This window comes from Sinocyclocheilus grahami, unplaced genomic scaffold (genome assembly GCF_001515645.1).
Source record: "Sinocyclocheilus grahami isolate Dianchi unplaced genomic scaffold, SAMN03320097.WGS_v1.1 scaffold153.1, whole genome shotgun sequence".
NCBI lineage: Eukaryota > Metazoa > Chordata > Actinopteri > Cypriniformes > Cyprinidae > Sinocyclocheilus > Sinocyclocheilus grahami.
The window spans coordinates 1,720,316-1,743,094 of NW_015505332.1; the positions used below are offsets into that span (position 1 = coordinate 1,720,316).

A 22,779-nucleotide genomic window follows, 5' to 3' on the forward strand; every position below is an offset into this window, starting at 1 on the left:
ATATATATATAGTTATGTATGTATGTATGTATGTATATATAGATAAAATTAAAATTAGATGATTACTGATATAGAATTGTTTTTAGGTTGGGCAGTGAACATGAATTGCTTTAAAACTTTATTTCTGCAGTAGCACATCTTACAGAAGTTATTAAAAATATTTTATCTTACCAGGGGCACAGGGAGCCAGAACTGGTGCTCCCTCAAAAAAATAGGTGCATGACGGCCGTGATCATATCCTGCTGCCCATATTCATCCAAAATAATTTAGCATTCTTTAAGTTCAGTCTGACTGTACCTAGAGCCTGTGCAGTGCTGTGTGACTCACTGACTGACCTGTACAGCAGGTAGTGCTGCATAGCGCTGAGAGGCTCATTAATCAGGCACACCGTCCCGTCTAATAGCACCCGTTTTGTTGCATGTTCCGATAAGGCCACACTTTAAATAGATGTGAATCAGTGGTGACGGGCTAATGGCTGTCACCTCTGTGAAGATGAGTACCATGAAATATTCATGGTTGTCACTCATCTGCTGCAGGGGACAGTTGCAGCCCTGTTTGTGTGTGTGAGGGTCTTCATTCGGGTCCTGTAGTGAATGACAAGCGTCTCCTCCGTGCAGACATTGCACTGTGAGTCCACAAGAGGACATGCTTTTCTCTGATTGTTTTCAGGTGTTGATGACTGAGGCCACTAAATTCATTCTCAATCAGTTTATTCTGCCCTCACTTAACAACCACATTTATGTACCATGAATTAATAACTGTACCAGTGTAATATACAAAATGGTTGTTTTATGTAGTGTAATTTTTTTTGTATAATTATTCTATTATTATAGTATTTAATAATCTTTTGATTAAGCTTTTTTATGCTTTCCTTTTATTTTTTGCTTTGTGCTTTTCTCATTTTTAGAATTTTTTGTTTGTTTTTATGTTTAATTGTTTGACCTAATATTTACATTTGATTTGATTTCTGCTCTATTTCAGTTATCTAAAATGATTTTTAATCGTTTTAATTTTAGTTAACAACAGGTATGCATTTTGTTTGCTATATAAAATGTATAGGACTTTCTTTAAAAATAAATAATAATAAAATAAGTAAATAATAGTAATAATTAAATAATAAAAGTAATATTATAATAAAATAAATACAATTATATATTTTTATATTTTAAGTTTTCATTTAAATTTTTGTTTAAGTTTTCATAATTGTGATGTGATTTTGTTGAAGTTTTTTTTAATGTTTCACCTAATATTTAAATTTTATTATATCTTAAAATATATAAAATGTAGATTAATACTAATATTAATATGTATTAATAATAATAAATGTAATATGTAAAAGTATATATATATAAAAATGTGTCTATTTTATTATATAATGTGTGGATTTGATAAAAAAAACATTATCTTTTATATTATTTAACACCCCATCAATGTACCACTTTTACAAAAAAAAATAAAAATCTGAAATGCATAGAATATGTTGATATTTGTAAAGAAAAGTGTGATTTTTTTTTACCAGCATTTAAAACCTAACAACCTGTAACTGTATAAAAACATTTTAAACACTTATTTTAAATATTGAATTGTCTAATTTACAACTAATTTGAGTAATCACAGAAATTCTTATACAACAATAGTAAAATTCAGATAGATTACAGTAACGTTGATAAAAAAATGTAGTGACTTGTTGCTGTGTTCAGAAACAGCCTTTAGAGGGAGTGAGAGAGTCAGGAGTGATTTTCTGACATGTTGTTAGATGCTAATTGATGTGGGGTGACAGTGGCCCACGTCCGACTTCACACACGCCCTGTGCACCAGCGCTCAGATGAATGGTCCTCGTGCGGATCCGTGCCACCGAGATACGGCGTTACGCAAGTAGGCCCAGAGCAAGGTTTCTCTGGCTGTGAGTGGGTGGCAGCCATTCTTGTAGCTGCCCCAGGAATCAGGCTATGGAATCATGCGCTCACCAAATCGCTCTCTGTGGCTGCTCGCATCGTGCTGTTCAAAGATGTCACAGTAAATAAATTAATTAGTATATGGACACAGTCAACAGAGAGGCTTCGCTCACAGCCAATGCTGTGGCAGAACATGACAAGTCTTCAGAAAGAGATGTTAGCATTGTGGGAGTCTGTTTGAAAAGATTATGTAATGGATTCATGGGATGTGTCACGTGAAAATATGAAAGAGCTCATGAAATGGTTTTCTTTTCTGTAGAGCGCAACAGTGGCTGTCCACTTTTTCAGTTGCATTGGTTCCAGAAGCATTTTTTGGTTAAAGAGTTAAGCAGTGAACCAAACCAACCATCTACAAGGAGAATCACATTACAAACACTGAAGCAAAAAGTATTTGAATATCAGAAAATCAAAAAGACAAGGTTGCAAAATTGTGTACTCAATGCTTTTAATGAGATAAATAAGTAAAATCCCATGAAGCATTGAAAATGATGTAATCAAATTGAAAATTGAAAAAGGAGAAATATACAACTGTTGATTGTGTATATAGAAACAACATATTTTAAGTTTATTGCAAAATATGCACATATACAAACATTTAATTAGTAGTTTCAATTCTCTGATTGGTGAAAAAATGAATTTTAGTTATCTATTTTGTTTGCTATATAAAATAATATAATATTAAAATAAATAATTAATTTTATTTATTTAATTAATAAATATTGTTATTCTTTAATTTTAGTTTAAGTTTTCATATTTTTGTTATGAGCGTTTGTCATTTTTATTAGTTGTTTTAAATGTTTCACCTAATATTCATATTATATTTTCACTTTATTTCAACTAACAAAAATGAATTTGAATAGTTTTAGTTTTAATTTGAGTTAAAAACAGTTATCTGTTTCATTTGGTATGTAAAATATACATAGGGCTTCCTTTAAAGAATAATCTATTAATAATAATTAAAAATAAATGGAAAAATATTGATTTTGACTAAAGATGATGTAAACTAAAGATGTTAATTGTGTATATAGAAACTTATGTTTAATACAAAATATGCACATATAAACAAACATTTCATTAGTGGTATAAATTATCTGATTTAGTTATGGGAAATGTAGTTTTTCATTAGGAATTATTCTGCTATACATAATAAAAATAAAAAAAAAAGGTAAAATAATTGTGGACTGACGACTTTAACAGAAGCATATACCATTGATTAACAACCTCGTAGCTCTGTCTTTAAAGGTTCATAAATTATCGTTAAAAATCAATTATGGAGGACATGGATGGGATTTTTACATCTGGAATTGATATGAAAGGTTACTTCCTTCTCTAAAATAGGTTTTAGTTGCTGTTGCTAGTCACAGGTAGGAAAGGACAGACCACACATTTTAAAGTTTTAAAAGTTAGTTTTGTCGACTGTTAGGAGAGCACTTTTAGCCTCAAATCTAAAATTAAAAGTGAACACAAATTTGAACCTCTATAAACTGCTGGAAAGAATACTGACACTAATAAGGCACTAACAAAGTTCTAAAAAAAAAAATTTTTTGTACATAATCACTATTCAAACAAATCACTTAGTTTGGATTTTTTGACTTTTTCGCACTTTTATGTCACAAAAAGTAAAGTAGAGCTGCAACAGGACAGGCTTTGTTAGCAGATTGGACAGTTTTCGCTGCCATTTTGCTGTAGGTGGAGAATTAATTTCCATATATTTGTGGTGTGCAGCACATCCATCTATCTATGTCTTTCAACTGCCACATTTGACTGTATTTTCTATCCATAATTCAGTGATAATATATCTCAGGTACGGCGTTCTCAGGATCAGGGTATAACCCGTAGCTGGTGTCTTCAGTGAAAATCATCCCGTGTCATTTATTACCAGAGCAGCTGGAACCTGACAGTGATGTGACGTTGATAGAAGCAGACATATCTCATCCTTCTTCTCTTTAGCTTTGCCGTTTTGCAGTGCAGTCGTGGCGTTCGCGGGGCAGTTTTGGGATGGAGCAGGATGCCAGCGGAGTCAGTTGAGGTTCGGGTCGGTCGGGCTGCCGGCGGGGTGCTGTCAGGTTGGGCTGTGATCTATTAGCGCACCATTAGGACAGAACGGACCGCACACCTGCTGCTCTCCTCCCCGTTTCCTCCCTCACCTGCCCCATCACACAGCTGGGCCGGTTTCTGCTGCGCTGACATATGGCAAACCCCCCTACAGCGCAGCATGAGTGTGTTTGCCAAGCCTGAGCCTTGCTCAGAATTATGGGGATACACACAAAAAATGTTCTTGGGATCAAAACAGCTAGACGCTAAATGCTAAATGCTAAATGCTGAAATCCTGAGACAGGTCCCAAAGTTGAAAATTTTAAAGGTGAAACCAACACATAATCACTGTAGGACGCCCCCTATCTGCTATTGGTTAGACAAAGAGATAGTCCCGCCTCAAATGCTTTCTGTTTTAAATACGGTGTACCTTTTATAAAGTGCAACAGTCGGGTTCCGGAAGAAAAAAAATCTATAGAAGCCCATTTTCACTATGGAAAATACAAACCCGATTCCAAAAAAGTTGGGACACTGTACAAATTGTGAATAAAAACAGAATGCAATTGATATTGCTCCACTATTTTTCGCCGCAGCATTGGAGGTTGACCTAATAAGTTGCAAATTGGTCCTCCAGCTGTTCCTTATATGTACATTTAACTTTTCCGGCCTCTTATTGCTACCTGTCCCAACTTTTTTGGAATGTGTAGCTCTCATGAAATCCAAAATGAGCCAATATTTGGCATGACATTTCAAAATGTCTCCCTTTCAACATTTGATATGTTATCTATATTCTATTGTGAATAAAATATAAGTTTATGAGATTTGTAAATTATTCCATTCCTTTTTTACTCACAATTTGTACAGTGTCCCAACTTTTTTGGAATTGGGTTTGTAAATAAATAAACAAACAAATAAAGTAATTCTCACTAATTCTGTGGTAATTTTGAGTTTATATGTCACAATTCTCACTTTTTTCTGAGAATAAAAAAATGACAAAAAAACAAAAAGTCAGAATTGTGAGATAAAAGAAGTCACAATTACCTTTTATTTTATTTTTTATTCCGTGGTCAAAACAAAACAAAACAGATTTTTTTTCAAATCAAACCAATCAAAAACAGAATTGAGAAATGTACATTTAAAATTCAAGATGTACGAATACGAGATGTAAACTGACTGTAAAAATATATCTTGCAATTATTATTTTTTTCTTTCTCAGAATGGAGAGAAAAAAATTGCAATTACTTTTTTTTATTTAATGGCAGAAACAGACTTTGAAAAAAAAATCTAATTTATTGTGTTCATAATGATTTTTTAATCTGCTCATGAATTCTTTAAGCATCTTAAAAAAACAAAGAAACAAAATTAAGAAATTACTTAAGGAAGAAATATATATCAATAATTGTTTCTATATGATATATAAGATATAATTAATATCTTTCAGTTGTTTTAATATAGTTGTTTTAATGTTTTAATATATTTGTTATCAGTTGGTTTATATGTATCTATTGTTTTCATTTTGGTTATGTAATTTGTAGTGCTTCATGGGACTGTAGTTCTTTCCCTCATTAATGTACACACCTTTGTCTTTTTGCCTGATTTGCCTGATCTTCTTTGCTTCAAATCAATGTTTGTAGTGTTGAGATTCTCCTTGTAGCTGGTTGGTTTGGTTCATGGCTTATAACTTTTTAACAAATACTTTTTTAGTATCCATATGGTAAAAATGAATGTAAAAAATGCTTCCAGAACTAAGGCAGCGGAAAACGTTGAACACTTTTGAGCTCTATATCTAGTGACTGCTTGTCTCTACTGAGGCTTCTCTCCTCTGAGAAGTTGATTGTTGACCCGTAGCGCGTCCATCTTCACCTGGGCTCTAACTCTCTGTGTTTTGTTCAATGACTCTTCTGTGATGTTCCAGATAACATTGAACCAGGAAATTGCTGCCCAACTGAACTCATTCCACAGGCAGCCACTCACCTGTGTCCCACAGTTCCTGATGCATACTGTAGATGTGTGTCTAATGGGTTCAGTTTCATGAAGTTAGCATGATGGTGACAGGCCATGTTCTCTGGCTGCCTTAATATATCCAAGAGTATATTAGATAATTTCCAATGAGCAGATGTGACCTTACAAGCTGTGGCAGTGAATTATGAGTTAGAGGAAAACAAAAGCACAAATAAGATATTTGTAATATTCTAGACAGCTCAGCATTTAGGGAGAACTAATGGAGACTTTTGCATAAAGGTGAATGTAATTTCTGTGCCACCAGCAGTACCAAACCAAACCAGATCAAGTGTGTGTTTTTGTGTGTGTGTGTGTGTGTGTGTGTGTGTGTGTGTGTGTGTGTGTCTGTATATATGTATATATATATATATATATATATATATATATAAAGCATTGTGCATATTAACAAATATATAAACAAACATGAATGTATAAATATAGGCTATACTGTACTTCATCTGTGTTTATTATTTTTATAATTTAAAATAATATTTATTATTTATTATAATTTTATTACGTGGAAAAGTAACATCCCATAACATATAGTGCATAATATATTTTCAAATTCATCATTGCTTTTACAAACATATATCCAAACAACATTTTACAAATCAAGAAAAAATACAAAAATCAAGAGAAAATATATAAATATATAAGGTAATAACTAAAAATAAAAACATGCATTAAATAAAAGTTTAAAGATTTGAAATATAAATGTTACATTATAAAGCATAAACACAGTTTGAAAGCAGCAGAACAGTTCAGTGATAGTATTACATTTAATACTTACTTTACTTGTGTTACATGAAAGATTTTAATTAGATCGCCAATTTAAAAATGATATTTGCATTCCCTTTCATTATGCACATGCATTTGAATGCTGTAATCCATCTCTCTATATTTTATTCCTCTTTTGGAGGAACACAATAGTGTATTTTGTAAGGTATTTGCTGCAAAGAAGTTTAACCTGTTTTTCTTTACCTCCACGTTCCAAACCTAAAACTGTGAAAAAGATCCCTTATCTGAACTATGGCACCTGCATTTGTTTTGTTCTCCTATGCAATTTTAGGAGAAACATCTTAGACAAAGTGCATACTTTATAGTGACAGTTAGTTTGTGTTAAACATGCTTCTTCTGGTTTTGTGGATATGGAGGCATTTGTCTTTAGCAGACAAATACTCTGATATTACTGTAAGCCTAATCATTTACATTTAGTCAAAACTAGTCTTAAAACAACTGTCTCACATTCTATGCAAACCGACACATTGTTAATGGTGTGCACCGAGTTTATCCTTAAATATATATCTGCACTGCCTGCATAGCAGATAATTGTTCACATAAAAGGGCATATGCGTTAATAAACCGTGATCTTGCATGCTTTCTAGTAAGTCATGAAGGATTCATTGGATGTTATGCATTTTTTATGCACCGATACTTCCTGTAATTTCATTGCAGCTTGCCGGAGATCTATTTTAAAGACATTGAAAGATCATATTTAGCTTGCTTTGCTCTAACAGAAAGCATAACGTAGACATCTATCATTTTTAAAACTATAAAGACAAAACGCACCGATGCATTTTAAGGCAGAGCGCACAATATTGTCTGTGTGAATCAGATGCTGTATTGTAATAAATCTGCTTTCTTCTCTGCATCTGAAAAGCTGAGCTGTGCATAAAAATGGAAAGAGTGTCCCATAATGCAGCCAGGTCATGTGACATCAGCCAAGTGACAAGGCCACCCCTGAAACATTTTAGCTGCTTCCCATAGGGCTCAGTGTCTGATCCTCTCTTGCCCCGCTCATTTATCACCCCAGACTGTAGGTAATCGCCTCCTTCGCAGCCCTGCTCCTAATATCCCGATTGTATCTCCCTCTGCATAGCGCTGGTGAACACAGGAGAGACACCCACGCTGCTAAACAAGCCCTGTGCAATTTCAAGGCAAACCTGCGCTGAGATCTTTTCCTCCATCTGCTTTCTGCGTTAAGAAGAATTCCCGTGGGATGCAGCCCCATACCGAGGCTTAAATAAACACATTACACACACAAGTTTGCAATTATCTTCTCCCTTCACCCCAAGCACACACACCATTGCTTTATTATTTCAAGGAGTCTCGTCTCAACGGGGCTTGATGTTTTAATAGCGGAGGTTTCCGACCGATTTAGCGCAGAGCCCTGCAGCTTGCCGTATTGACCCCACGCTCTTTGCGCTGACCTTTATCTCTGCTCTCCCGCAGGTTCACCCTTTGTTGATGCGCGAGCAGCGCTCGGAGTCGCACAGGAACAAGCTGCTGCGACGGACGGTCAGTGTGCCTGTGGAGGGGAGGCACCATCCTGAAATGGGTGAGTCACACACGTGCCGCCCTGCTGCTTCAATGCCATCACTACGTGAATCCCTTCCTAAAGGGTTAAAATTATATAAAAATTACAATGTACAATAGACTACTTAAAGGGTTAGTTCACCCAAAAATGAAAATTATGTTAATAATTACTCGTTCCAAACCCATAAGACCTTTGTTCAACTTTGGAACACTTTTGATGAAATCTGAGAGCTTTCTGACCCTCCATCAGTGGTGGACGAAGTACACAAATCAAGTACTTGAGTAAAAGTACAGATCTGTATAATAAAATATTACTCCAGTAAAAGTAAAAGTACTCAGTTTTCAATTTTACTCGAGTGAAAGTACAAAAGTTCTTGATTTTTTATGTACTTAAGTAAAAAGTACCAATTGATGAATGTTTATTTTGCAGTTTTATATAGGCTACTTTTATCATTTAATTTTATATTAGCATATATTTTTTTATAATCCTACTGCTCAAAATACCTGGGATTTTCCCATAATAACCAATAAGGAAATAATGAATATAATAAGGAAAATATAATTAGATTGTCATTTTCATCATCAAGTGAGGGCATCACTTCCCACTTTGATAATTACTGTAGTTACCATGTTCTGAACATCACATCCTTTCTTTTTCCCTCAGATGTAATCTATCTAGGTGGTTGAATAAAAATATTTGGCAGCGGAGAAGATGAACGTGCATGAGTTCTTTTATTTAATCTGTGTTATTTTAATGTTTTTTTTACCAAAAAAACATAGAGACTCTGATGTTAATTTTCAAGCATTTCAGTGGGCTTAAACAGATAAAGCAGATTTAGTTCACAAACAACTGACAGCTTTGACCTAAATATGACGTTTCCATCCAACGAGTCAAAGAGAACAAAATCATCACTTCCTGATAAACGGGCACTATATATCACTAAGAAAAGTATTAGAAGCCACTGAATATAATAATTGTCATATATAATAAATAACTTGCGCCTCAGAGCGAGCTGATGAAACACAGTAAATGCGGTCATTGCTTTCAGAGGCGGATGTAGTCGTGTAGGAAAATTATGCAGAAATATTTTGATGACAGACTTTGCTCAGAGATTTCAGAATGACCATAACATTTCAGATGCTATGGAACGAGATCGGTCCGCTGGTTAATCAGGATTTGCCGTCCCACAGCACAAAGTCACATTACTTTTTTGATGTGCAGGGAGAACTGTATTCGGCAAATGTGTTTTCCTTTCTCTTTGGATTGTTACAAGCTGATTATGCATAGATAAGATCCCTGAAGTTGCAAAGACTAAAGTCTCAAAACCAAAGAGATATTCTTTATCAAAGTTAAGACTCTGCCACGCCCCCCTAAAACGGCTCTGTGTTGCCAGGTTCAAAGAAATCTGCCTTAAGGCCTTCAGAATCAACGTTGCAGCATCTGTTAGCTTAAATCAATGGCAATGAAACCGTTGCTTTAACCAGTCAGATTTCGAGTTGGCAGCACCAGGGCCATCTAGCTGGCTAACGATAACGATATCTCAGTTTCCCGAGTGGAGCTGTATGAACCGGTCTTTTCCTTCGACCGCAGCACCGCTGGCAGAGGCAGACCAGCGGGGAGATGAGAGTCACAGAGGTACGTTAAAACACATCTATACACTTTTCTTCATCGTCTTGTATGAATTATTTTGACTTAACCAAAAATTATGTGTATACAAAAAATAATGTGTATGAATCTGGAACAGTGGATTTATGTGCAGATTTGTGAATTTGTACTCTATATAGAACTGTATAAATAAGAGATATCCATATGTATTTACATAATACTTGAGAAAAAGGCAATAATTAAAGATGTAGAATGAACTACGGAAATGAATTACAGAACACAGGTAATGATTCATGTGTCAGCTGTTTAAGCTGGAGATGGCATTGGGGAAAAAAATGTTTTTATGCCTACACTCTTAAAAATAAAGGTGCTTCACGATGCCATTTAAGAACCTTTTTGTCTAAATGGTTCCATAAAGAACCTTTAACATCTGAAGAACCTTTCTGTTTCACAAAAGGTTCTTTGGGGCGAAAGAAGGTTCTTCAGATTATAAAAAGGTAAGAAAGAGATGGTTCTTTAAAGAACCTTTGACTGAATGGTTCTTTGTGGAACCAAAAATGGTTCTTCTATGGCATCGCTTGAAGAACCTTTTGAAGCACCTTTATTTTTAAGAGTGTAGATGTTCTAGAGCGCAGAGATCTGTAGCGTCTGCCTGAAGGGAGAAGTGCAAACAGGTTGTGTCCGGGGTGAGAGGGGTCTTTGATGATGTTACCTGCCCTGCAGTCCTGAAGACTGGGCAGGTGCACACCAATGATCCTTTCTGCTGTCTTAACAGTCCGTTGCAGTCTTCTTAAATCTGATTTGCTGGCTGACCCAAACCAGACAATTATAGAAGAGCACAGAACCGACTCAATAATAGCGGAGTAAAACTGTGTCATCTGTGCCTGTGGCAGGTTGAACTTTTTTTCAACTCAGGTTGAAAATTACATTTGAACCACTGATCACATGGACCGTTTTAACAACGTCTTTACTACCATGAACGGGCCTTGAACGTGTTCTGTTGATGTCTATGGAGGGTCAGAAAGCTCTCGGATTTCATCAGAAATATCTTAATTAATTTGTGTTCCGAAGATGAAGGTCTTACGGGTTTGGAACGACATAACGGTGAGTAATTAATGACAGACCAATTTTTGGGTGAACTATCCCTTTAAGGCAAGGCACCCCAGGTGAATAGGTTATGTATAATAATTGTAAATTAAAATTTGTGTGTATGTGGTTCATATCACCATACTAATGAGGCATTATCTAATTTAATATGCATTTAATATGCACTTATTTGCATGCATTTCCAGGACATAAGTATGAACATTGTGGATAAAGCAAGGTTCGAAATTCAGTCAAAATTTTTACAGAGGGGACTTGGATATCTCTCTTTATCACTCTGTAAAGCAGACAATTATGGAAGATTGTTTCTACCAAGGTATATATATATATATATATATATATATATATATATTTATTTATTTATTTTTAAGTTATTTTGAGTTTTATTTCACAATTCTGACACTTTCTTTCTTTTTTTGTCATTTTGACTCAGAGTTCTGAGTTTATATCTCAATTCAGAAATGTCTCGCAATTCCGAGGAAAAATTATAAGAATTCTCAGAATTCTGACTTTTGTGCAATTCCGACTTTACATCTCACAAATCAGTTTTTTTCTCTACTGAATAAAAAAGCTAATTGTGACTTTTTATCTTTGAATTCTGACTTTTGTTCTCAATTGCAAGAAAAAAGTCTGAATTGTGAGTTATACATTAAGAATTGCGAGAAAAAAGTATGAATTTCAATTGCCTTTTTACTTTTTTTTTATCCTGTGGCAGCAAACAAGCCTTCATAGAAAATACTCAACAGCTAGAAAAAAAAAAAAAATTATCATGTTTTTAGGAATAAAATGTATAAAATCAGGCAGATGATATGTGAACATACCCCTCAGTAAAACTGTATGTAAGTGCTGCTTAACTGAAGATTGCTCAGAAAAAAAAGAAACTGAGAAACGACCTTGAAAGGTATTGTAATTGAAAGCTAAAAATGTAAATAGATAATTGGCTATTTTTTTTTGCTGAGCTAGTCGCAAGGCTTTTTGACATTGCCTGCTTACAAAAGGTGATGTACATCCAAGCCAAAATAAGGCTTATAAATAGGGGTGCTCCGATCAGGATTTTTGAGGCCGATCACAGAAAGCAGTATCTGCCGATACGATCACCAATACCAATCTTTTTAAAGCCTTCTTTGTATCATGTAGAATTATTTATAGTGATACTCCAATCAGGATTTTTAGACATTTATTCAGTGCCTGGATTTCATTTTTGAAAATGGGGGAATTCCTCTCTTAGGTGACTCTTGTGAGGGTTTTTTTTTTAATTTGAGGGGTGGAGGGGGGCATTTTTTTAGACAAAAATGTTTTGCAAAAATTTATATATTTATCTCACCTAAATGTTTGATCATGCAGTGCATTTTTGTTTTTAATTTCCACAAACACAACATGTATCCATTATTTTGATTTAAAATCTAAACATTGTTACTGAAAATGCTTTTTCAGAATTGTGATTCTTTTTTTACACAGCAGAGTAATACAGTCTTTCATAGACGTGTTTAAACGCAAATAAATATAAGCAACACATAATTCCATGCTTTTTACTTTTGCATTTACTTCTAGATTTATATATTAAGTTGCTCTAGCAAGTGGCAAAACAGTCTAACTACTTTTCTTATGTTATCACAAACATTCTGAATTTAAAACTTACCACTGACAGAAACTGTCAGCTCTACTGACTATTCTTTTGCATTTAAATCTTTATTACAAACAATCTTGCGGTTAATAAGAACTTTGTTTTACTACCTCCATGATTTACCACAAATAATGCACTGTCGCGACTTTAGGGAAGTCGTGGCCTAATGGTTAGATTCGGACTTGTAACCCAAAGGTTGCGGGTTCGAGTCTCGTACCGGCAGGGATTGTAGGTTGAGGGAGTGAATGTACAGTGCTCTCTCACACCTTCAAAACCACGACTGAGGTGCCTTTGAGCAAGGCACCGAACCCCCAACTGCTCCCCGGGCACCGCAGCATAAATGGCTGCCCACTGCTCTGGGTGTGTGTGTGTTCACTGCTGTGTGTGTGCACTTTGGATGGGTTAAATGCAGAGCACTAATTCCTAGTATGGGTCACCATACTTGGCCACGTCACGTCACTTTTCACTTTAATTCAGCGCAGCGGAAGCGATCTCCGCACTGCTGCAGACGCACCGCTCCTGAACTCACTGCCAGACGCAACAGTGTGCAGTGTGAACGCTTTAATCCATTAACATGAGTGCGGGAGTGCGGGAAATACGCAATGCAAATGGAGTATGTGTGGACTTGGCGTTATGTGTGTGCGCTGCGAGTGTGCATGAGCACACAGTCTCCAAGAGAGCGCGCGAGTGCTGAATGATTAAACATGGGCAAGAATTAAAAAGAAATGCAGTTTATAAACTTTAGTGATGATGTGACACTGCCTCGATTGTGCAAGTGACAATTGCTGTCAACTGTGAAGCTCGCGTACAGTCAGACGCGATGTGATTTGAAGCCATTTGCGCATTTTGAGAAAGAGAGAGCGCGCGGTAATTCACTCGCACGGTTTGTAATTTAAATAAATTGAATTGGAATTTAAATAAGTTATTTAATGAAGAAATATCAATTGTACCTCACCTTCAGCATTATAATTATTTTACCAGCAGCGAACAGAGACTGAGTGCCGCTGCATGTCATGCCAAACCACTCACAGCAGGCGCATCGTCAGCTTGAGATCAGTTTATGAGATCAGCCCTTTTAGAGAACGCCGATCAATCATCCCAAAGCGATTATCGGCCGATAGTGATCGGTTATTATCGGAGCACCCCTACTTATAAATCAGCTTTATTTTGCTTCTCACTGTTTCCACTCGGTCTGATGTGTTGACATCTTTAACAAAGCACCTACACCCTTAAACATAAAAGTTCTATAGCATCACTCCAAAACATCTTTATTATAAAGAGTGTAGCATATACTGTATCTGATCCTGGTGAATGTCTCATCCATGTGAGGTGTTGAACAAGGTGGCCCTCTGCTGATCATTCCAGACTTCTTCTGCAGTTTCCGTGACAACGATTTGGGATTCACACGGTTTCCAAGAAGCTGCCCACAGCTATATGTTCTGATGAATGTGAGCTATGCTCTGAGCGACACAGGGGCTCTATACCACCATATGCTTTCCAGAACGACAGGCCTTGAGGAATATGAAATATTGAATGGAATTGATCTCATGAGAACGACGTTAATTAGCTGACAAGGCGTGCTATTTGGGGGGTAACGTTCAGTGAAGTATAGATTCATTCCTCATAGCAGAATGACACAGTGACCTGTTTTAAAGTGTCTTTTCCTCAGTGTGCTTCCTGCTTAGTTTGCACTTTGTGTAGACTTTCAGGATGACTACTTAGCTCTGTTCCAAACCCCTCACTGTCTGCTGTCTAAACACTGCAAACATCGTTTAATTAGTTAGTCATATTTTGATCCTTGAGACAAGATGAAAAACTACAAAATTTCATATTTTAGTGAGACAATGGGGCAAAAAAGAGAAACTTCTTTGTACAATACCAGTTAAAAGTTTTAAAATAATTGACCATTTAAAATAACTGCTTAGAATTATTTCTAAAGGGTCAGGTGACACTTAAGACTTAAGTGTCTTGAGTGACTGCTGAAAATTCAGCTTTGCCATCAATGCCAGCAATTTTATTACTTAAAAATGATCAAATTTACCAAAATTACAAAAATAAATTTAAAAACAATCTAACTAACTAACTAACTAACTATATATATATAATTGTAGTAATATTTTGCAATATTACTGTTTTTACTTTATTTTTTATCAGACTTGGTGAGAATGGAAAACGTTTTAAACATTAAAAAAATGCAAGTATTCAAACTTTTGTTATGTATATTTTCTTATATTTATTCATATTCATATAGATTTTTTTAAATATATTTTCTGAACAAGTCGTAATATGTTAATTATAATTATCTTGTTTCAAGGACAAGTAGGTTTATTTTTACTTAAAAAAAGAACAGATTAAGACTTTTTGTAGTGCATCAGAAGTGTACGAAAACCTATCCTAGGAACCAAAGTTGTTGTCCACACAGACTGATTTTACAGTGTGACACGCAGGAAGACAGTTTGGTGAATTCTCATCTCTGCATGCTTGTTTTATGTTCTGTATAATGCGTTTTATACCTTGATATGTCATATGTATGTTTATCTGATGTATGTTATTGATGTCCCGCAATTGTTCTGCAGTTATCATCTGCGAGTTTTGAGCGCTGTAGCGGCCGTAATTCGCCGCAAGAGAAACGCCTTAATCAGTATTAGCATCGGCTGTATTATTATACTGCGTCACGTGTGTGTTTACATTAATAACACATCATTGCACAACCATATCATGCCTTTTTGCTTTGATTAGGCTGCTATTAATGTTAAGGATACAGACTTGAGTGTCTAATCAGTGTTTATTTACATATGTTTGATTATCATGTCAGTGTGTAAATGGTTCTCAGAATATGGTTGTAATTATATTTCTTTATTGTTCCTTTAGAACATTAATCAGAATCAGATTGAGCTTTATTGCCAGGTATGTTTACACATACAAGGAATTTGTTTTCGTGACTACCACAGTGCAACAGAATGACAGTGACAGAACAAAAGCACAGATAATAAAATAAATACAGGTATATTACAATAGACAGTTTTGTATGTACAAAAGGCTGTTCAATAATGACAACCCAAAGACTGTTCAATAAATGCATCTTTGTGAAGAATCCCTTCTCCAATCCCTGATTCTCTTATCAGAATCCTGTCCATATTTGGCCACATCAATCAGCGTAATATAGAGTTGGAGCATGACTCCGCTACAAAAGGTGATCCTTCGAGCCGGATTGAGAGCAAGATCGAACCAATATGGACAAAGCACAAAGTGACGCATCTGAGACAACGTCCAGAACTCGACACAAGATAAATCTGCCTACCCATCTGGATGATTACGATGTTGGCTACTAACCTGCAGGTGACCCTCCTCCAAAAGCTTCCTCTCACTGTCCCAGTCAGCCCCGAAGCAGCTCGAGGAAAACTTCCCACAGTGGTGTCAGCTCTCATTCCAGGACGAGTAGGCGTTCCATTACTTCCGCTGGCGTCTATGTCCCACCAGAGCTCTCTAGCATCCAGACTGCTATGTTGGAGTAGAAGATTAAACAGAGACATTATGACAGTCTATGGCAGCAAGTAGAAGAGGACTCACTGATTGATCTGGAACACCAAAGACTGCAGGCAAAAGTTAAAGAAGCCCAGCGTATGCAAGAGGAGACGCTTGCAACAAAAGGTGGCCCTCTCGAAACACCTAGAACGACAGCGTAAGCTTCAACAAGCAGAGACTAAACTTGAAGTAGCTAAGCTTGTATCCTCCATGCTCTCTATAGACTCTAGTGCGTCCACTCCAGTTCCGACAGACTCTGGATCTCCAAACAAGCAACAGCTTGCAGCGCAGCTCAACCAGGCTTGTTCACCTCCAAGACATCCAAGCCTCAGCAGCCCCCCTTCCAGTCCCAAGCTGTGAAATCATCGCTGCTGCCCTGTCTTACTGAACTGCCTGATCCTGATGTCTCTGCAGTGTCCCAGCCGTCACCTAGACCACCACAGTGGGTCTCACCTGCTACTTACTCTGCGGGTGCACCCTTGCCCACTGCACTCCACCCAGGGCCACAAGGATTCTCATCGCCAGTCCCTGACATCGCACCATCTGCTCATACTGTCGTTCCAGTACACTCTGTGTCATTAATGTTGAACGTGGCACCTCAGCCTCCAGCAGTGTTCACCATCCCGACCTCCACTGCGTACCCCATGAGCATCAGCATGCAGCGCGTGACCCAACAGGCTCTTACCACCACACTACCTACCCTTTGCTACAGGCTTCAATAGACAGCAACAATGCCAGTGGCAACACTTCCAGGTCCGTCGCAGCTCCCTGTCTCCAGTCACCAAGCATCGGCGATGACACTTCTTGCTCCTGGTTACGTTCAAGCAGCTTCATCTGTACCTTTCCCCCCAGCTGTCTACTCACCTCATCCGAGTCCAGAGCTCCTGTTTGCATCAGCCTATGGCATTCCACGACCTACGTTACCAGTTTTTGAAAGTGGTGCTGAGAGTGACTTTGCTTTAAGTTAGCATTGGACAATTTGTTGAGTAATCACAATCATATCAGTGAACAGTATAAATACCATGTTCTCTTAAGCCATTTGAAACTTTCCAGTGCTCATCAGCTAGCTAAAGCTTTCATGTATCACCCCCAGCCTTACACTGCTGCTCTAAGTACCCCATCTCTTAAGTTGGGTGATGCTAACACCTTCGACTCATTTGCATGGTCAGTACAGTCCTTAGTAGGTATGCTTAGAACTCTTGAGGGCCAGAACGGTTACAAGCTTTTGTGTGACTCGCATATGGACCATCTCTTAAGCTAAACTACCACCAGCCTATCGCGACAGTTTTGTTGAATAAAGGGGTCATATGACATTACTAAAAAGAACATTATGTTGAGTATTTGGTGTAATGCAATGTGTTAATGCGGTTTAAGGTAAAAAAAACACCTTATTTTCCACATAATGTACATTATTGTTGCTCCTCTATGCCCCGCCTTTCTGAAACGTGTCGATTTTTACAAAGCTCATCGTTCTGAAAAGCAAGGTGTATGCTGATTGGCCAGCTATCCAGTGTGTTGTGATTGGCTGAATACCTCAAGCGTGTGACGGAAATGTTACACCCCTTACCATACTGTGATGCTGTGTCCAGGCGCAATGAGACAACACCAATAAAACCCATTACAAACGAGGCATTTGTTCCATCCAGTGGGGACATAATTACTGATTATAATGAGACGCATTGTAGGCTAACATTACTCTGCAGGTTCAGGAAACAGTCCTCCATAAAATGCGCTGCACACATCTGAATATCTGGATTGAACTGTTCTGGAACAATGTAGTAAATAAAAGTTAACCACTGATTTCTAGTTGTGTCCTCTTTTGGAGGGCCAAACAAAGTAGTTTCACTTTCACAACGAAACACACAGCGTCACACACGGCAGGCTTGAGTGCGCAGAGGCCGGCGGGCTTGAGAACAGCGCGCGGCGGGCTTGCGGCAACCACATGTGACGACCCTGGGCTGGACTCCGCTTCGTCCACAGTGAAAGCCGATCCGACGATCCACAGCGCGAAGTTGATGTATTTCCTCAGGGACTAGCATGGATCAGCTGGATATTGTCCTCTTTTGGAAGGCCAAACAAAGTAGTTTTGCTTTCACAACAATACTACAGCGAGAATAAAAGTTACGCCTTCTTTCTTTGCATGAACATTTGGGCGGTGTTATGCAAATCTTCCCACACAGTGACGTAGACATGTGGGGGCATGTTTAAACGAGGCGTTTTAGGAGGGCGTGGACAAGTCTTAACTTTTATAAAGAATATCTCTTTGGGTTTGAGACTTTAGTCTTTGCAACTTTAGGGATCTTATCTATGCACAAACAGCTTGTAACACTCCAAAGAGAAAGGAAAATTTGAAGTTGCATCATATGTATGACTCCTTTAAGTCAGGGTATTCTCCAGACAGGCAATGACAAGACCTACACACTTCCTGATTTCGCAGACTGGCTCCAGATCAAGTCCCAAGCGAAACGTATCTCCCACAGAGCCATGGCTATGTTCCAGAGTGAAACTCTGAAGGCCCCTGGGAGAGCTAGAGGAGCACCTCATCCCAGAGAGCAACCTCAAACGTCCATGTAATATCTGTAAAGAGCTACATCTCACAGTTCTTAACGATTCCATCAAATACACCACCAGTGCTGTCCTCACCGTCAGCCTTCCATCTACCCAGGTTTACTTGGACAGACCGAACCTTACACCCAGATTCATGCTGAAAGTTATCAAGGTCCTCCTCCACAATGGACCCCACACAATCGAGGTACATGCCGTTCTCGATGACGGGTCAGAGAGAACACTCGTGCTTTCCCCAGTCGTGCAGCAGCTCAAGCTTACATGTACCCCAGAGTTACTTCATTTATAGACTGTCCGACAATCTCACGCAGAACTTGAAGGGTCGTCTGTTTCCTTCGAGGTCTCATCAGTCACCAAACCCATGCAGAGGTTCACTATCCCCAATGCCTTTACTGTGACCGGTTTGAGTCTGGCAGAACATAACTACCCAGTGGCTGCGCTTCAATGAGCTTATCGTCATCTGAGAGATCTTCCTCTTCCCCAGTTGACAGAGTCAAACCATTTCTTCTCATTGGTTCTGACATGCCGCACCTCTTAATGCCAATACAGCCTGTATGCCAAGGCCCAGACGGAGGTCAAATAGCCATCAGAACACAGCTGGGATGGTCCCATGAGCCCCAAGCAGCCCTCATGGTGTTATCAGCAGTGCCTTCATATCACCACTGCTCCGCCCCATGATGATCTGATCCAGCACATCGAATGACTCTGGCTGGTCGACACCCTCCCATACAATGAGAGAATGGTCACCTGGTCCAAGCAAGACAAAGACGCTCTCGCCATGATCCAGAACGCCACCACCAGAGTGAACGTAGATGGCGTTCAACATTATGCCACACCTTTGCTCTGACGCATGCCCATGACCATACTCCATGCCGACAAGGATGCTGTTCTTCCCAGTCTTCGAAGTACCGAGCGCAGACTGGCACGAGATCCTGAACTAGCCAAAGCCTACTGCACTGAAATCCATAAGTTGGAATCCACTGGATACATAGCCAAAATAACCACAGAAGAAGCGCACAATACTTCAGAGTCCTGGTTCATTCCGCACCATATCGTACATCACAATGGCAAGGACAGGATCGTCTTTAACTGTTCCTTTCAACATCAAGGGCAGTTCTTGAACAGTCAGCTACTTCCTGGTCCGATGCTGGGACCATCATTGTTAGGTGTGCTTCTGAGGTTCCGACAACACACTGTGGCTGTGAGTGGGGACATAAAGGTTATGTTTCACCAGGTACGCTTGCTGCCCAAAGATAAGCCAGTGTTGCGGTTCCTTTGGAGGAACATGTGCAGAGACCAGGAGCCTGAGATATATGAATGGCAGGTGCTTCTGTTCGGAACTATATGCAGCCCGTGTTGCCCCATCTACCCCCTCCAGCGCAATGCCCAAGAACACCAGGATGACCAGGTCAGTCTGGTCAACATAGTTGAGAATTCCTTCTATATTGATAACTGCCTGCACATCACTTCGAACTCTGATGAAGCTAAGGAGGTAGTTGATGGACTTCGTCAACTGTTGTCCGAGGGAGGCTGTGACATAAGACAGTGGGCCTGCAATGTACCCTCTGTCATCGAACATCTTCCCGCAGAAGCCCGGTCCACTAACAGTGAACTGTGGTTGACCAAAGCCAGTACAGACCTACAAGAACCCACTCTAGGCCTACAGTGGGATTGACTCAGTGACACCCTGGGCTATAATTTGCGCTCAACAGAGCCCCTGGAGCCTACCATGAGAAACGTTTATAAGACCTTGGCCAGCCAGTATGACCCGCTGGGGTATATCATCCCATTTACCACCCGGGCCAAGGTTCTCATCCAAGACCTCTGGAAGCAGAATTTGGGCTGGGATGATCCGATAAAACCTCTACAACTAAGAGAGAAGTGGCTAACATGGATAAGAGAGATTCCTAATCTCCTTCAGCTGCAATTTCCTCGACCTTATGCACTAGCCTGTGCTGTTACCCTAGTGCCATCCTAGAACTCCACATCAGAAAGAGCATACGGCTCAGTGGCCTATTTGCGCACTACTGATGATCAAGGCCACGTCCATGTCGCCTTTGTTTTGGCCAGATCCACAGTGGCTCCCAGAAAATGTCTCTCCATGCCTCGTTGCAGAGCAGCCCTGACCGGTGCTCAGTTACCCAAAGTGATCCAGACTGAGTTGTCTCTTAACATCCATACAGTCACCCTCTGGTCCAACTCAACAACCGTGCTGAACTGGCTGACATCTGAGTCCTGTCGCTACAAGGTATTTGTAGGGACACATATAGCAGAAATCCGGACCCTCACAGACACGGCTGAATGGCAGTACATTGATTCAGCTCACAACCCTGCTGACCACATCACGAGAGGTCTGACACTGACCCTGCTAGCAAGTCCCCACCAGTGGAGTTCAGGACCAGACTTCCTCCTTCAAGCCTCTGACCAGTAGTCATATACACTTGTCACTGAGGTAGAACCAGACATCAGTGAGTTGAGGAAAACTGCATTCATCGGCAATGTCACAGTCTCCAGTCATTCACTTCTGGACCCCAATCAATTCCACACATGGCTAGAGCTTGTTGAAGCCACTGTCAGGTTTCTACATGGGGCGGCAGCCGCAGACAGTGACTCTTCTCTGCAAGCTGATGATTATGTCGAAGCAGAGAAACTTATCCTGGCTCAAACTCAACTGGACTCATTCCCACTAGAAGTCCAAGCTTTGAAGACTGGACAGTCGATTCCAGCTAACAGCTGTTTGGCATCACTTGCACCAGAGTATGATAAGGACACAGGTCTCATCAGAGTAGGGGGACGATTATGTAGCGCGAATGACCTCGACCTGGATGCCATCCACCCGATTGTTTTGGATCCTGGTCATTCTACAACTAAGCTGTTAATCAAAGATACAGACTGCCAACTTCTGCATCCTGGTTCTGAAAGGGTGCTGTCAGGGTCTGGCGTCTGGTGTTCTCCCTCTCTCCTCCAGAGGGCGCCATCTCCCGGACTCCCATTCCCCAAACCCCATACACCTGTTCACTCATTACACTAATTCCCCAAACTCCACACACCTGTTCAGTCACTCACTCATCACACTCACCCTCAGCTGTGCCCCGTTGTCACTGACTATATCTTCTCCTCTCACTCACCACTCGGCCTGGCTGTATTGTGTAATGTAATGGTGGTCGTCGTCCCTAGACCTGTTTTTGTTTTGCCTTGTTGGCCTTTCTGTTTGAATAAAGAAGTTTTCACCTGCATTTGGACCCAGACCCTGTTTTTCCACGGTGCCCCTTACCGCCCCGTGACAGAATACAGCCAGCAGACATGGGTCCAGCAGGGAAGTTTCTTAACGTCCGCCAGGGAGACCGGAGCATTGAGGATTACGCCAGGGACTTCGTGGGAGTGGCTCGCCAGTCGGCCACGGAGAAAACCTGCCTCATGGTCTTTTTCTGGGGAGGCCTAGCCGAGCCCTTCAAGTCCCTGATGCCACACTGGGTCCCCGAGGAGTCACTGGAGGACTATATCAACCTGGCCCTGCATTTGAGCGGCTCCGCCTTCAGGGTGGAGGCAGCTGCGGAGCCCGCTCACAGTCCTCCCGAAGCGGCAATCCACGGGGCGTCAGAGGCCTCGTCTGCCGCACCCAGTACCTCACGCCCGTTCCCGGTGCGTCCCGGGCTGACACGCAGCGTGCAGGAATCCCTGCTGATGTCGGTGCGAGCGGCGTGGTCAGCTCGCAAGGCTCTCGAGGAGGCGGTGCCCACGCCCAGTTCTCCCGAGGCGGCGGTGCCCACTCCCAGTTCTCCCAAAGCGGCGGTGCCCGGGCACGATGTCCCCGAAGCAGGGAAAGCGGCGGTGCCCGCTCTCAGTTTCCCCCGGAAAGCGGCGGTGCCCGCTCTCAGTTTCCCCCGGAAAGCGGCGGCCGCTCTCAGTTTCCCCCAGAAAGCGGCGGTGCCCGCTCTCAGTTTCCCCTGGAAAGCGGCGGTGCCCGCTCACGATGTTCCCGAAGCGGCGGTGCCCGCTCACGATGTCCGCGAAGCGGCGGTGCCCGCTCACGATGTCCCCGAAGCTGC

At 40.0% G+C, this 22,779-nt stretch overlaps 1 protein-coding gene across 4 annotated transcripts in view; it reads left to right on the plus strand.

Annotated features, from left to right (window-relative positions):
* Positions 1–22,779, plus strand: part of LOC107592452 (ras/Rap GTPase-activating protein SynGAP-like) — a 152,002-nt gene that overhangs the window by 39,900 nt on the left and 89,323 nt on the right. For all 4 annotated transcript variants that reach the window (XM_016281967.1, XM_016281965.1, XM_016281966.1 and 1 more), the window contains exon 3: positions 8,223–8,328. In XM_016281967.1, the coding sequence (XP_016137453.1) occupies positions 8,223–8,328 (106 nt within the window). The remainder of the gene's footprint in view (positions 1–8,222; positions 8,329–22,779) is intronic.